General features: G+C 40.8%; 1 protein-coding gene across 2 annotated transcripts in view; it reads left to right on the top strand.

The window, feature by feature from the left end:
• Nucleotides 1–15,914, top strand: part of SLC24A4 (solute carrier family 24 member 4) — a 98,141-nt gene that overhangs the window by 59,041 nt on the left and 23,186 nt on the right. The window contains exons 5-12 of one of the 2 annotated variants that reach the window (XM_069783597.1): nt 467–551; nt 4,752–4,855; nt 5,601–5,675; nt 6,635–6,660; nt 7,360–7,413; nt 8,487–8,629; nt 13,507–13,676; nt 15,008–15,152. In XM_069783597.1, the coding sequence (XP_069639698.1) occupies nt 467–551; nt 4,752–4,855; nt 5,601–5,675; nt 6,635–6,660; nt 7,360–7,413; nt 8,487–8,629; nt 13,507–13,676; nt 15,008–15,152 (802 nt within the window). The remainder of the gene's footprint in view (nt 1–466; nt 552–4,751; nt 4,856–5,600; nt 5,676–6,634; nt 6,661–7,359; nt 7,414–8,486; nt 8,630–13,506; nt 13,677–15,007; nt 15,153–15,914) is intronic. The other variant, XM_069783598.1, reaches the window with a different exon arrangement.

Raw genomic sequence — 15,914 nt, 5'->3', positions numbered from 1 at the left:
GAATCAGCCCTGCTGTTTGTAAGATTTATTCACAGAGGTTATATTTTTCTCTTATGGATTTTTGTTTTCAAATTTTAGAAGCCCCAAGAATTGCCCTTAATTCTTGAATGATTGTGTTTAGAGTTCCAAAAGTAAATTAATGAAAACAATTTGAGATGTTTACAACCTTTTTGAATCTGCAGAGATACTTTTCTCTAATCAGCTACATGTAAGCCACAATTGGCTATTCAGTAATGTATAAGTAGGTAATTTTATCTGATACTTCATTGAGTTAGGGTATAAACATTTTTCTTGCCCAAAGTATATTTGCCTTCTCAAAAGGCAGTGTCTAATTTTGTATCATAGTGACTGTTCATCCTTTAACAGCACTGTGGCCAGAAAATGAAGAGCTTATATCTTTGCAGCTGTAGAACTGTGCAATGTAAATACAGTAGCAGTGCTGAAATTACCAATGCTTTTCTTCCAGAAACTACATTTGAGTGAAGATGTTGCTGGAGCCACATTCATGGCAGCAGGGAGCTCCACTCCAGAACTGTTTGCATCTGTTATAGGTATGGAGCCCACACACTAGCTTTTATGAGATCTGCTGTTAAAAAATCAGCAGCAGTTCAAGCAGAGGTATCCAAAAGTGCTACCATTCTTCTGTCAATTTATGATCAGCAATTGCAGCTGTCAGCTAGTCTGTGGTTCATGGTATAATTAACTACTCAAAATATCTCATGAAACTGTGAATCTCCTCTCAAAACACAAAGAGGAATGGCTGATTCTCAACACAGGAAGTAAAAGAAGAGATTTATTGCAGTCCCCTGAGAGAGAATTTGAGATATTTGATGCCTCTTCGGCTTCTTTCTTCACAAATAAAGGGAATTAATTTTAGCAAGGAAGTAGGAGAACAAGGAACATGGGAAAAGAACAAATTAATGTATAGATAAGTCAGATCTGCTCAAGGCAGAAGGACATGGTGTATATTACTTACAGAATTATTTGAAGTAATCTCTGAAATATTAAAGATTATTGGTATAGAGAGGAAGTCTAAATGCCAAAAGCAGTTCCTATTAAGAGAAGGAAGGACACAGGATTACACTGGTAGAGAAGGGGGAAAGCAGCAAATTTCATAGAATCATAGAATAGTTTGGGTTGGAAAGGACCTTTAAAGGTCATCTAGTCCAACCTCTCTGCAATAAGCAGGGACATGTTCAACTAGATCAGGTTGCTCAGAGCCCTGTCCAACCTGACCTTGAATGCTTCCAGGGATGAGGCATCTACAGCCTCTCTGGGCAACCTGTGCCAGTGTCTCACACCCTCATCGTAAAAAAATTCTTCCTTATATCTAGTCTAAATCTACCCTCTTTTAGTTTAAACCCATTACCCCTCATCCTATCGCAACAGGCCCTATTAAAAAGTTTTTCCCAATCTTTCTTATAAGCCCCCTTTAAGTATTGAAAGGCCTCAGTAAGGTGTCCCCAGAGCCTTCTCTTCTCCAGGCTGAACAACCCCAAGCCTCTCAGCCTTTCTTCATAGGAGAGGTGTTCCATCCCTCTGATGATTTTTGTGGCCCTCCTCTGGACCTGCTCCAGCAGGTCCATGTCTTTCTTGTACTGAGTACTCCAGAGCTGAACACAGTACTTCAGGTGGGGTCTCACCAGAGTGGACTAGAGGGGGAGAATCATCTCCCTTGGCCTGCTGGCCGTGCTTCTTTTGATGCAGTGCAGGATACTGTTGGCTTTCTGGGCTGTGAGCACACATTGCCAGCTCATGTCCAGCTTTTCATCCATGAGTACCCCCAAGTCCTTCTCTGCAGGGCTGCTCACAATCCCTTCATCCCCCAGTCTGTATTGATACTGGGCATTGCCCTGGCCCATGTACAGGACCTGGCACTTGGCCTTGTTGAACCTCATGAGGTTCACATGGGCCCACTTCTCAAGTTTGTCCGCATCCCTTTGGATGGCATCCCGTCTCTCGGGCATGTCAACTGCACCACGCAGCTTGGTGTTGTCTGGAAACTTGCTGAGGATACACTTGATCCCACTATGTCATTGATAAAGATATGAAACAGTACTTGTCCCAGTATGGACCCCTAAGGGTCACCACTCATCACCATCTCCATCCGGACGTTGAGCTGTTGACCACTACCCTCTGGATGCAACCATCCAACCGATTCCTCATCAAAAAAACAGTCCACCATCAAATCTATATCTGTCCAATTTAGAGAGAAGGATGTTGTGGGGAACTGTGTCAAAGGCCTTACGGAAGTCCAGATAGACGACATCCGTAGCTCTTACCTTGTCCACTGATGTAGTCATTCTGTCATAGAAGACCACTAGGTCAGGCAGGACTTGCCCTTAGTGAAGCCATGCTGGCTGTCTCGAATCACCTCCCTGTCCTCCCTGTGCCTTAGCATGAAGGGTTGGTAGTTCCCAGGGTCCTCCTTTCTACCCTTTTTAAAAATGAGTGCAACGTTTTGCTTTTTCCAGTCACCAGGGACTTCACCTGACTGCCACGAGTTTTCAAATACCATGGAGAGTGGCTTGGCAACTACATCAGCCAATTCCCTCAGGACTCTGGGATGCATCTTGTCAGGTCCCCCTGACTTATGTATGTTCAGGTTCCTCAGGTGGTCATGAACCCAATCCTCTCTTACAGTGGGAGGGACTTTGCTGCCCCAGTCCCTGTCTTGTGGTCCATCCACTCAAGAGGTGTGGTAAGAGAGGTTGCCAGTAGAGACTGAGACAAAAAAGTTGTTGAGTACCTCAGCTTTCTCCTTGTCCATTTTTACCAGTTTGCCAGTCTTGCTCATCTTGAGGGTTTATGCTTTCTTTGACCTTCCTTTTCTGGCTGACATACCTACAGAAGCCCTTTGTAGTATTCTTTGCATCGCTTGCCAACTTGAGCTCCAGCTGCACCTTGGCATTCCTGACCCCATCCCTACACAACCAGGCAGCATCCCTGTACTCTTCCCAGGATACCTGTCCCTGCTTCCACTGCCCGTGTATTTCCTTCTTTCCCATTAGTTTGACCAGCAAACGTCGACTCATCCATGCCAGTCTCTTGCCTTCCTTTCCTGATTTCTTACACCTGGGGATTGAGAGTTCTTGCACTCTATGGAAAGTGTCCTTCAAGATCTGCCAGCTCTGTTCTGCTCCCTTGTCCCTGAGGGCAGTTTCCTAGGGAGTCTTACTCACTAACTCCTTGAACAGCTAGAAATTTACCTTCCTAAAATTCAGGGTCCTGACTTTACTCTTTGACCCATATCCCTCAGGACTGCAAACTCCACCAGTGCATGATCACTGCAGCCCAAGCTGCCTCCAGTCTTGATGTCACCAGTTAGCTCATTTGCGTTGGTGACCAACAGGTCCAGTATTGCATCCCCTCTGGTAGGGCTGTCTATTACCTGGCTTAAGAAGTTATCCTCAATGCACTCCAGGAGTCTCCTGGATTGTGTACAGCTCCCCATGCTCCTTTTCCAGCAGACGTCAGGTGGTTGAAGTCCCCCAGCAGGAAGAGAGCCTGCGAGCACGATGCCTCCTGTAGCTGGAGTAAGGCTTTGTCAGTAGGCTCCCCTTGATTGGGCGGCCTGTAGTAGACACAACCACAAGGTTTCCTTTGTTGCCTTGGTCTCTAATTCTTGCCCATAAGCTTTCAACCTGCTCGTGGGTATTCTTCAGAGACAAGCTCTTCACAATCTATCTGTTTCTTGATGTACAGGGCAACCCTCTGCCCCTCTCTCCTCACCTGTCCCTTCTGAACAGCCTGTAGCCATTGATAGCCACACTCCAGTAATGAGATTTGTCCCACCACGTTTCAGTAATGGCAACTAGGTTGTAGCTTTCTAGCAGCATGGTGGCTTAAATTTGATAAATCTGTCTTTAGTAAAGCCTTAGTAGGCTTTCTGCTACTATCCCAACTGACATTTTTACAAACTTCAGGGAAATACAGTCTAAAGGAATGCACTATAACCTCATGTCCAACTTATTAAAAAGCAGTGAGTAAGCCCTTAAGGCTCCTTTTAGCAAAAGATTTAAAGTGCAAGTAGATACAGCTCTGTAGTGCATTCATGTTATCTTTGGTTCTGTCTCAGTGCTGAAGATTACACTAGATAATCCCTGGAGGTCCATTCCAGCCGTTAATTTTTGTCATTCTGATACAATTATGTTACAGATAGGTATCTGAGGCATAGGTGGGTTCAGTACTAATGGAAATCTGAAAGTTGGTACTAGAACAGGTTAAGTCTGAATCCTGGTTGTCTGTTCGAGTCAAAAGGCACGCATTACTGCACCCAAAGCAGCTACCAGTTTTTTAAGGGAAGAATCTGTTACTCCCATAAGACATTGCAAGGAAGAACACACTAAATATTAAATACTGGGAGAAAGGCTTATGTGGTTTATTATACTGTTTGAAATAAATTCCATGCTCCTGATGTGACTGGAGATGTTTTGTGTTCATTTGAATGTATTACTGCACCACTCACAACCAAGCTGTGAAATACAGGACTTACTGTTGAACTAACTAGCTAAGAAATCATTTACTTTTAATAAAAATACATATGTAGAGATGTTAAGCCAAAAATGGGGAGCTGCTAGCTAGACTAAAAGCACAAAATATTCCACAGAGAAGTGAGCATTTATTATGAAACAGGTTTTGGTTAAACTTTCAAACATCTTTTGTTCTCATGTTGTGCCTGTTCTAAGTAATTGCATGTGACCTAAAATGAAATGACAGAGGTAATAAAACGTGTTTTGCTCCCTCTGCAGGTGTATTTATCACTCACGGAGATGTAGGAGTAGGGACCATTGTCGGTTCAGCAGTTTTCAACATCCTGTGCATTGTTGGTGTCTGTGGAATGTTTGCAGGACAGGTTAGTAAGATATTTACCTTTATGGAGTTCAATTTCTTACAATTTGAGGGCTTCCATGAGCAAATATTTAAAAAAAAAAGAGAAAAAAAGAGTATTAGTCAAAACCAAAAATGAACTAGCATTGTGAAAAATGTCAAATGTTGTAAAGAATTTACAAATTATTTACAAACAGCAATTGTTTCCAGAAAGTTCAGCTGTAGTTTCAGCACTCTGAACATGTAGCATACAGAGGAAACTGGTTCCGGTTCCTCTTCATACAATACTGTGTTCACAGTCAACTGATCAGTGCATTTGCTGATCCTTCCTGGTGTACTGATGGTGGTCAAAGAATCTAGGACACAAGCATGAGATTCAGTCCATCTACTCAGTAGATGGTAGACTGTGTATCATATTTTTTTCAGGTATTAAATCCGATATATCCACAAATATAACGAAGTGGGAACTATTGATTTGCTGCAGTACAAAGAATTGTAGTTTACAGTTGAAATTATGACCAATTAAAATATCATTAGTAAGAAATGTATTTCATTAATGGAAATTTCTATATGATTTTTATTACTGGTGGTTGTTATAGATCCATTGTCTAACAGACTGATATGTCTTTGTTAGCATAAAACTGTGATTGGTTCCAGAATCGTTGCTAATAATAATTCTACTCACACACCTAAGTGATTGCAAGATAGAGGCCTTTGTTTTGTCTTTAAAATGGCATATTTTTGTTGGCTGAAGGTGTGATATTTTTCAGGTGGTTTGTCTCACCCAGTGGGCTGTGTTCCGGGACTCTGTGTACTACACAATATCTGTGATCGTACTTATTGTTGTAAGTAGTTCTCTTACCAGTTAATGTGTTTCATTGCTTGAATTTTTGGAGGACCAGCCTGCTGACCATTGGTATACAGTGGTAAACAATTATTTTCCTAGTTAGTTCTAGTGATATCCAGAAGTGAGGGCTCAGCTGCACAATATGGTCCAAATATGAAAACTTCATACAGCCCCACAGAGTATGTGTCCATCATGACCATCAATATCCATTCATGTTGTACCTACAGTCTGTAAAGTTCTGCAGGCTAGCAGTCTACTGTTACACAGTGCTGTTAGCACTCTCTTCTGACCTAGGGGACTGCTTGCTGTGGAGATAAAAAATTTTGAGCTGCACCTCTGTTTTAAATAGGGAAGGTGCCTGTTTCTTGCTTCTACACAGTAATTTTATTTCACAGATTCTCGGTAAATTTTTCTAAATAGAGCACAGGTGAGATACCACTTTGTCCATCTGGAACAGTGTAGTAGTTCTTGAATGTAAGGAATATGGATCACTAGCTGCCTGTTCAGTTACAGGAGTAACATAATGTGGAGTAAAATGTGTATAACCACTTGGCTTAAAAGCAGAAGTAAAATGACTGTCTTTTCTGCTAAAACTAGTCTAGCTATTAAAAGGACTCAGAGCTACATCTCTTCAGAATACATGACTTTGCTGTCATTTCCACAGCATAGCATGTGGGTACATGTGTGCATATTTGTCTGTGTTTCACATGCTCACACTGTTTTACTAAATAGTATTTATAATAATCACTAAGAGGGATCCAAGTCTTGTTCACAAGATTTGTACTTTGTGAGGGGCGCAATCCATACAGTGAATGTTCTGGTTAGAAAGGGTCAAAACTCAAGTCGCTTCTGGCTAGATATGACTGATATTTATTAAATGAATTTGACCATTTTTCAAGATAGATCAGAGAAATGGTCAATTTATGTGTTTCCTTTTTTTTTCCCCCCTTCTTCTAGTTCATATATGATGAGAAAATAGAATGGTAAGTTGTGTAAGTTATTCCCTACAGTCCTGTAGTTGCCATGAGAAGGATCAGTAAATAGAGTTACAGTGTAATGAGCTAATGAGCTTTCGTTCATACATGAGCTGGATTTGACACCTAGGAAATCCTACGTATTTTATTTGGTTATATTTTTTATGATGATGAGGGAAAACTAAAAGAAAGTTTAAGAACCTGGAAACATTAATGAAGTAAATAGGCTGTATGTAAGGCCAGAGGACTCACGTGCAGAGAGAGTAACCAAGGTTCTGCTGCTCTGAATCTGGCTGTTAACATTAATGGGAATGCTAGGTGTCCCAAAGAACAGTCCAAGTTGGAATCCTAGTGGAAGATAATAAGCATCTTGTAAAAGAGTCCTCTCAGAGTGCCTGGCCTGTGCTTCAGCACTGAAATGACAAAAGGCCTTGGCATTACGATACTCAAAGGGTACTGATGGTTTCAGTCTGCATAGCATATTTCTGAAATATATGCATTACATTTTATTTGCATGTTTATTGGAACTTGAGAGTCTGCTTCCCCCCCCGATTCTGCTGAGACACAGTCTAATCTTAGTGATGTGAATCCTGTGTACACAAGTGTGACTTGTACTAGGTGTTTAATGCATACCCTTAAATAAAACTTGTAAAGCATACAGCTGTTTGAATGGCCTTTTAACACTGGGGGTTTTTTTGTCTCTTTGAGGTGGGAAAGCCTTGTACTCATCATTATGTATTCATTCTACATACTTATCATGAAGTAAGTGCTTTTCTCTTCCGTATGCCCTTTAGGTGTTAATTGACCATCATTCTTTTGGTGTAGTTTTGTCCTTGGCCTTCCTGCTGAGGACAATACAGCCAGTCATGTTTCTGTGTAAGATCCCTTGCTTTTTCATGCTTAATCAGTTTTGCTCTAGATTTGTGCTCAGTCAACAGCAAATATTTTCAGGCATACTTTTCACAGTGCACTGAGGTAAAGTAGCTTTCAGAAGAAGTTGAGAGAAAATGTCATTTATACAAAGATGCATGAAAAAGTCCACTGGGTACTCTGGATTGTAAGCACACAGCATGTCAGCTATTACACGTATTTTGTAACCTCTGGAGAACAAGGTCAAAGAACATTAGACAGACTGCTAAGCATGTATTTATTTTCAGACCATCTCATACCAGATTTTATACTGACATCCTTCTTCTGTAGCGTCACTGCCTTTGACAGGAGAGTCAGAGGTCTGACTGTTACTGCAAGGGTCTGTGAGTCCACCCTTCTACTGCAAGTTGCTTAGACTTATCCCTTGGTCCCCTCCCCGCCCAAATCACCATTTTTGAAACTTCAGCCTCCCTTTTCTCCTACATCAGGTCTTAGCAGAGTTCATTGACAACTCTTTTAGATTCCACCCTAGTGCTAAAATAGATGCATTCCTTCTCTAGAAAGGTATGGTCAACAGTCACAGAAATGCTCAAGCACCTGCCATGAGGAACACAGTACTGAGAGAAACAGCAAGGTGAATTGCAAGCCGATGCAGGAGGAAAGAAGCTTTTGTATAGTGAATGCCCTGGCTCCGAAATCCGCAGCTCCAGTGTTTTGCCTTCATTAAATCTGCACTAGTGTCTTTTTGCAGTTTGCTGTATCTCATGAGAGATAGGTGCAGCCCTTGCTTTCCTATCAGCTTGCCACTGAATTGGATAGTCCTTTCTCTTAACTTCCTGTTAGTTGTCAGAGAACATGCATCTAGGCTTTACCGGTTGCCTGCATAAGTTGTTCTCAGATGCTTAAAAGTTTGGCGAGGAAATGCAACAATCCAACCTTTTCAGACCTTACCCTTGCACTTTCAGGTACAATGTGAGGATGCAAAATTTCTTCAGCCTTAAAAGCAAGAATGTTGGAAATGGTGACGCAGTCAACAATGAGCTAGAAGATGGTAATAAATGTTATGACTCTAGTTGTGATGACCCGTCCATTCCATTACTATGGAAAGGTAAGGCTGAGCAGACAGGACTTGAAAAAAGAATAGTTCCCAGAATATCCTTTTTATTTCTTTAATGTGGATCAAAACAGTGTTACTGTTCAATCATAAGCAGGAATTTTTGGGGGTTAACTTCACAATTCAGGAGTCAGACTGCCAGATGAAAAAAACCCAATCAATTTCTTTTTTTTTTTTTTTTTTATATTTTGAAAACAAGCTGCTTTGCACATTGGCAATTTTGCTCCCTTTTTATTTTCTGTTCAGTGATGAATTACAACACTGTGAAAGAAATCTATTTTTTTTTTGCCAGGAAGAAAGTAATTGTCACTTCAGAAATTAGTTTGGAACTAGAAGCTGAGACTTGGGTGTTGAAGTAAAGGTCGGGGCAGATCAGTGGGCAAGAGGGATTATGTGTTGAGTTCAGATCCTCAGAAGACTGACTTTCACATGCCTAAATAGCTCTGCATACATTGCCAAGCACATATGTAAAATTAAGAAATGCAGGTTCTTTGCTTTCTGTGTCTTTGTCATAAAGGGGAAGAAGGTGATACCCACCTTCTGGTACTGAAGGTAAACAAACATAGCTGGGTATTTTTGGCTTTTTTGTAAGCCTGTTTTTATCATTGTCTTATCCCTCTTCCATTCCCTCTTTTCTCTGTAGAGCAAAATCATTCCTACCTTCAAAGCACAAACCATGTAACTTAGTGAGCTCTTGGGCTGCTCTTAACGAGTGAGGTCTCCTTGTTCTTTGTTCCTTGCAAACATCTCCCATTCTAGGAGACTGAGCTCAGCAGCAATGTAGGTAGCATTTGGAAAGGTCCTCATGGAATAACAAATAGTGGCAAACAGGAATTTAGAGCAGACTCAGAGAATCCCACTCTTTTCTGCTTTTAGTGTTTAGGCTGGGATCTCTTCAAGGTAGGTACTGTCACTTACTACAGGTTTATGCAATGACAGCACACATATACTCTGGTCTCAGGTATGGTGTTCAGACAACAGTGTAATAGGTATTTAAAATTATTTCTCATAGGACATTGTAGCATAATTAAATGAGGACGTCTTTGAAATACTTTGATCTCATTTTACAATGAATTTTTGTGAACATTGACTATGATATAGTGAGGTCTGTCACTTGGATGTGGAACTGCATACATACAAGGTTCAGAGGATACCTCCTATGGCAGTTGTTACTTGTGTATTCAAGTGGGGACACAGGAAAAGAGTGATCCAGTGAAAGAACACAGATACTAGTGGTTTTTACCTCTGAGGCATTTGTTGGGCTCTGATGTCATCTCCCTGCATGCTCTCTTCTGTAGCCCCTCTGTGGTAAAGGGTTGATGGCACAGATTGCTTGCCTGTCCACCTATTTCCTTTTCAGGAAATGTGAAGATTATTCAATGCTTGTGAAGAACATGCAGAACTTCTAGGAAAAGGAGCAAGTTAATAAAAATCTGGACTCATGAGAATGGTGTCTCCACTAACAACTGGCCATAGCAGATTTCTCTCCAATTTCCCTTAAAGATGCACTGAGACTGCAGTTTGAGTCAGATCCCCTTTGTCTTCTCCAGCATGCCTTATACAAATACATGCTGCGTTGGAGGGACCATTGTTTAAAGTGTGAGAGTGTAGATATTATCCCAGGCAAACCTACCTGGGATGAGAGAGGACATGAAGAAGAGACTAAGGAGGTTCCAGGGTTTGGAGTGAGCAGTGGGAGAGGAGGATGGCAGTGTTAGCCTAGCTGCTTTGTAGATGGGTGCTTTGTGTGTCAAGAAGCTGTCCTAGAAAATCATCACATGGCTGCCTGTTGCATCTCGCTCCTTTTGAGTCAAACGTGCCATAACCTACCTGTGACTCGCTGTTAGTTGGCACTTGGCTGGCTTCACAAGCTGAGCTGCACCTTCCCCAGCAGCAGCTTTCAGAAACAGGAGCACTGCTAGTACCAGGGAGAGAACTAGAGCTGGCCTCTGCCTTGCCTCCAACCAGTGGTTAGCATGTTTCAGGATCCACCGAGAAACCTCCTTTGGCTTCACCAAGTTGTAGGTCTAACCTTAAATCTGATTTTCCACAGGAGGAAAGTCTGATTACTCCCCAAAAAAGAACAGTTGCTTTGGGTGAGGAGCTTTTTTCCTACCAAGGATGGTTAGTCTGTTGCTCAAGGTGCAGATAAAAGGGGGGGTTCACATGCTGCACAGCTCTCTGTTATGCTTCTAAGTATTACTTTGAAGAGCTTCCAGTGGTACAATATAAAAGCGTCCATTACTCAAGTTTCAGAGAGAAAAAGGAGAGCTTTTCACAGTAAGATAAATTCAATTTCAAGGGCGAGTTCTACACACACAGGTAAAGGTGAAATATTTGTACTTTGTGAATAACGCTCCTGTCTTAAAAGTACAAATGTGGCTCACTGCCCTTGGCTGTTATTATGTTGACTCAAATTTCCAGCAGGTGGCATGGTTCGATTCCTGCCTAAAACCAGAAACTTGAAAAAAGTGGGTTTCTGAGGGCCTGATCAGGAGTCAACTAAAGTCAGCAAGAAGCTTTCTGTTGATTTTGACAGGGTTGTTGGTGATGACCCTTCACGGTGAGCAGGAAGTTTAGGCAGTTTGTTAAAAGGAAAAGCTGTTCTCAGAAGATATTTTTCTAAGGAATATCACAAAGGAGAAGCGAAAAAGGCTTTCCTCTGTCTCACATTTGTGAAAATCACTTTTTCAATTCCTAGGTGGAGCCTTTTTGTACCATATGGGGCCAAGGTATGTATGTTTATGGGCATAGGAAGTGAGGAGACTGAAGAGCTGTTATGAAAATATAAGAGCAATGTGCCGCAGTAAGTCAAAACAGCTGCAGTTAGTTACATATATTTTTATAATGATGTATTCTACATCATTGCTTAGTTTTTTATCATGGTATTTCATCAAAGCTGAGTATGTTTGGTCACTGTCTCCTTAGTGCTCTAAGAAACAGTTCCAGAGTAACTGCAGTGCTTCTGTGTTTTTCATGACACTGTAAGATAAAGAAGTACTTTGGAGACTTCACTGGAGAAACGCACTTCAGAGCAGTTAATCTGATGAGACTATTAAAAAGATATCTGGCCTTTTTGCCTTACCAGGATTGCTGTAAAACATTTCTTTTTCTTTGTCTAACTAAAGCAAATGTTAAGCTACTATGGTTGCGTCCTCATCTGTGACGATCGGTTCCAAGGTAGCCTCTTCTGTGAGGATTGGTTCCTAGGAAGCTTGTCTGGCTATTATATTCCTTCACAGAAAAGCTGCTACACTCTAAGAGTCGTTGGAATGGATGTGCTCCTTATTTGCATCATCAGCTGCAGTACTCAGCAAGGTTAATCTGTTTTAGATGTTGGGCGGGGGGTGGGAAGATAATTGCTCCTTTATGTTTACCAAATGTAAAATTACTACTAGTTCTATTCTCCATTAGAGGTATTACGCTGCAAGACAAGACTACAGAGTGGGTTCTCTGAGTAGGGCATATTTCTTTGTGAAACCAAAGATCTCTTTATGACACTTCAGGTGACCCCAGTGTACTCATTGAAAATTCATTTTAGTGAAACAAAGCAAGACACTCAAATGCTAAAGGGTAAAATATATAGCTGTTTACTGGTGATTTACAGGCTTGCTAGTCTTCTTGTTGAATGATAATAGAAGGATATATATCTCTTCAACTTCAAATATGTGAGAAGATGCTTGAGATAGCAAAGCCTTTATTGCATGATGTGATTTACATGCATGCATGGATCCAGTCTTCTCCCTGAAAAACAAAAATATTTCAACACTGTAACAATGCAAAAAAAACCCGGTGTAGAATTCTGTGTGTTTAGAACAGGTCCATTTTAATTCCTTTGTTTGAGTTGGATGTTTTGTTAGATCTCCTTTGCTTCCTGACTGGAACCATGCACTAATTTTTATCTTTCACTTCTACCTCCTAAATTCTCTTCCTCTTCTTAATGTAAGTAACTTAATGCAAAAGGGGAGTGGGAGGGTGAAGCCAAGGTAAGCAAAGCAGAAAACAAGCAGCAAAGAATTTTGTTGGGTTTTTTCCCCCATACATATTATTACATGTAGTAATTAATATTTATTACAGTCATATGCATATTTCCTGCCCTCCTTTCTAACACCACATGGGTATGTCTCCTGTCTGCTGAGCCTTGCTCTACTTGCTATGTGTAGTCTGTAGCATTTGTGAGAATATTAGTTTGTTGTTGAGCTCTGAAAGTCCTTGCCTGTACTTGTGTTGATTCCCAATATAATTTTTTCTCTCTATTTGTGTTCTTAACACGATAGAAAAAAACTCTTAACCTTGGTACAAATTCCTTTATATTAACAAAGGCTTACTTATAACATACATTTGTTCCTGATAATTGTTCTTCATCGTTTTGAATCTTGTCATGTTAGAGATACTGGTAATATTCTGTGAAGGTAAAGTGAAGATTTCCAAAAGGAGTGAGCACAACATTAGGGACTTCTGGATGTGCAGCACCTTGATCCAATGGGATAGCTTTAGAGGTTTCAGGAGTGCCATCTACACTGTCACAGTGCAAGTGCTTTTAGAGAAGTCTTACAAAACTGTAGTGGGACATGAGCAAAGAAAACTGGTACTACAGCATGAATGGCTGGGTAAAAACTGCTCCCACTCATCTGAGAGTGGGTTGGTAGCTACCTTAGCAGAGTGAAATCCGTTTTTAGCATGTGATCTCAACGAAGTGCACAACTGATTGAGCAGATTCACCAGGCTGCAGAAATATTACAGGAAAGTCACTTGTAAATTCAAGCATTCAGATGAATATTACCCCCACCTGAGCCTGAAAAGAATGACTGGGTGATGGGAAGCGTGGTAAGATCAGTTCCACAGCTAACTCTGTCCGTTGTGATTATTAGTGAAGGGCATGCAGCAGTATGGCAAAAACAGTGTTGTGATGGTAGATGAGATCATCTGCTCCAGTCCCCCCAAATACCGGTTCCCTGAAGCTGGATTACGGATTATGATTACAAATAAGTTTGGACCACGCACCAGAATGCGGATGGCAAGCCGACTCATCATTAATGAGGTAGGTTCATTAAGAAAGCAATAAATAACTATGAGGGAGAGGGGTTGCCAAAGAGCCATGCTCATAACAAGTTCCTAAAATTTGAACATCATAACACAGTTCATGTGTCTACCCAGCATTGTGAATACCCCAGTGAAAGAAAGCAGCACTAATATATTTGTAATAAAAGTCCAGTTTAACAGTAAAACAGTGAAATGTTTATTACAAAGTCAGCTTGGTGGCGTACAGTCAAGAGCAGAAGATCAGATAGGGCACACAGCAGCAGGTGACTCTGTAGAAGTTCTGCTTTGAAGGCAATTCATTGATCAGAAAAAAATTCTGTCTTAATGGATATGTGCACAGAGAGCTGATACTTTCTAGTTCAACATCTGCAAAAGCATTCTCTAAACGAGAGCATTTTGGATCTATGTTCTCATGTATTCTTACCACCAAACTTTTGCAAAGTGTTCAAATAGTAGTTTTCTCTATTTTTAATTACGGTGTGTTAATACTAGTTTCAGATTTTTTTTGTATGTTGTGCAGTTACTTTATTTTTCAAGGCGTTTCAGAGCACTTTTTAGGAATTTGCAACAATTTGTCATGAAAAAGAGAACAATTATCGATCCTGCATTATCTCTTCTAACAAGCTAAAAATATTTATTTTTTTATAAAAGTAGGAAATTACTGTTACATCTCACATTGTCCAGTGTATTAATGGGTATATATCCTGACGTTTAGAAGTTATCCCTGTAATTCTTGTACTATGTATTGGAACTGTAGCAGTCTTACACATGTCTGCAGGCACAATGATGAGCTTCATGAAAGTATATACTCTGACAAGGGCAACAAGGGTTAGTCTTGCTTTTGAAATTGTAAGTAGGACCTTTACATTTACCTCAAGGAAAGGGGATGAGAAGGAGGGAGAAGAGTTGGACCTGAATAGAAGACATACTGGGTAATGAGTCATTCATAAGCCAACTCTAATAGTGCAGAAATGTCTTGAGTGTTACCACTAGATTATGGTGCTATTGCTGGTTTGAGTGGGAACTGTTGAGTAAGAAGTGCTTCAGAATAACAACGTTCATTAAAAAAAATATGCGGAAGAACAGATATGACAACTTTCTCCATCATGGCTTGAAAGACTCCTGCCAGTAATTTTGATGTGGATAGTCAACACTGGCCTGATGAAGACAGGGAGGCCACAGATAGATTTGTTTGTTGCTGACTGGAAGGAAAGCTTTGTGGAGGAACATCATGGCTCACATGACTGGGGCTGGACAGACAGCAAAACCCAGATTTAACAAAGTCAATATTTTCTAAACTATGGCAGTTTTGTCTTTGACACTGTGCAGCGTCAGCGGTTAATCCAATCTGCCAATGGCTCAAGCAAACCACTTCAGAATGGGAGACATGAAAATATTGAAAATGGGAATATCCCTGTGGTGAACCAAGAGGAGGAAAATGAACAGGACAATCTATCTCCCTTTTCATTGCCAGGTAAGGCTTATTTTCCAAGTGTTTATAGTAAGGAAACAGAAGATAATTAAAATGCCAAATGCTGAGTTGTCAGAAAAGACAACATATATGGGGAGAGAGGAGGAAGGGGATTGATTTGACTGACTGAAGGCTGGATTTGATGACAGTAAAACTGGGCTGGAGGCTACATGGCTAAAAGCAGATCTTAGGAAAGTGTTTTCCAGCCATCATGCACAATAACAGTAGAAGTGCTGGTTTGCCAGAGGCAAGGGAAAGCAGGTAAGGCAAGTTTATATTAAAAAACGTCAGACTAACCCGATGAGCACTGCACTGCTACTAATGTTGAAGTCAACAGTTAATAATGGCGTGCTGGAGATTGCTAGGCCAGAGGCAGCTAGGAGTATAATTATACAATAACTTGATTTAGTGACTCTAGGGGAGGCTTCTTGGATGAAAAGGAAAAAAGTTTTAGGGGGAGAAAGAGCATTTAATATCTTTGACAGTGTTTAAAATTCTTAGAATAGCAGTATGTAATAATATTCACCTTTTGAAATTTTTTGGAAGCTCTTTGGCGTGAAGGGCTGTATATAACCAACACTGTTATATTGATGCCCTTAGCACATTGCAGGTTGACTCTCCCCCAAATGCTTTGGAGATGGGACAGCAGAGGTTAGATCACCCCTCACAGACATGTAGTCAGTAGTCATCTGTCACACAGTTACTGTTTAACACAAATATTATTTGGCATAAATTAATATCACATGCAGTGAAAAAGAAGGAAGA

The sequence above is a fragment of the Haliaeetus albicilla genome, chromosome 5 (genome assembly GCF_947461875.1).
Source record: "Haliaeetus albicilla chromosome 5, bHalAlb1.1, whole genome shotgun sequence".
Taxonomy (NCBI): Eukaryota; Metazoa; Chordata; class Aves; order Accipitriformes; family Accipitridae; genus Haliaeetus; species Haliaeetus albicilla.
This window is presented reverse-complemented; position numbering and strand designations above follow the sequence as displayed.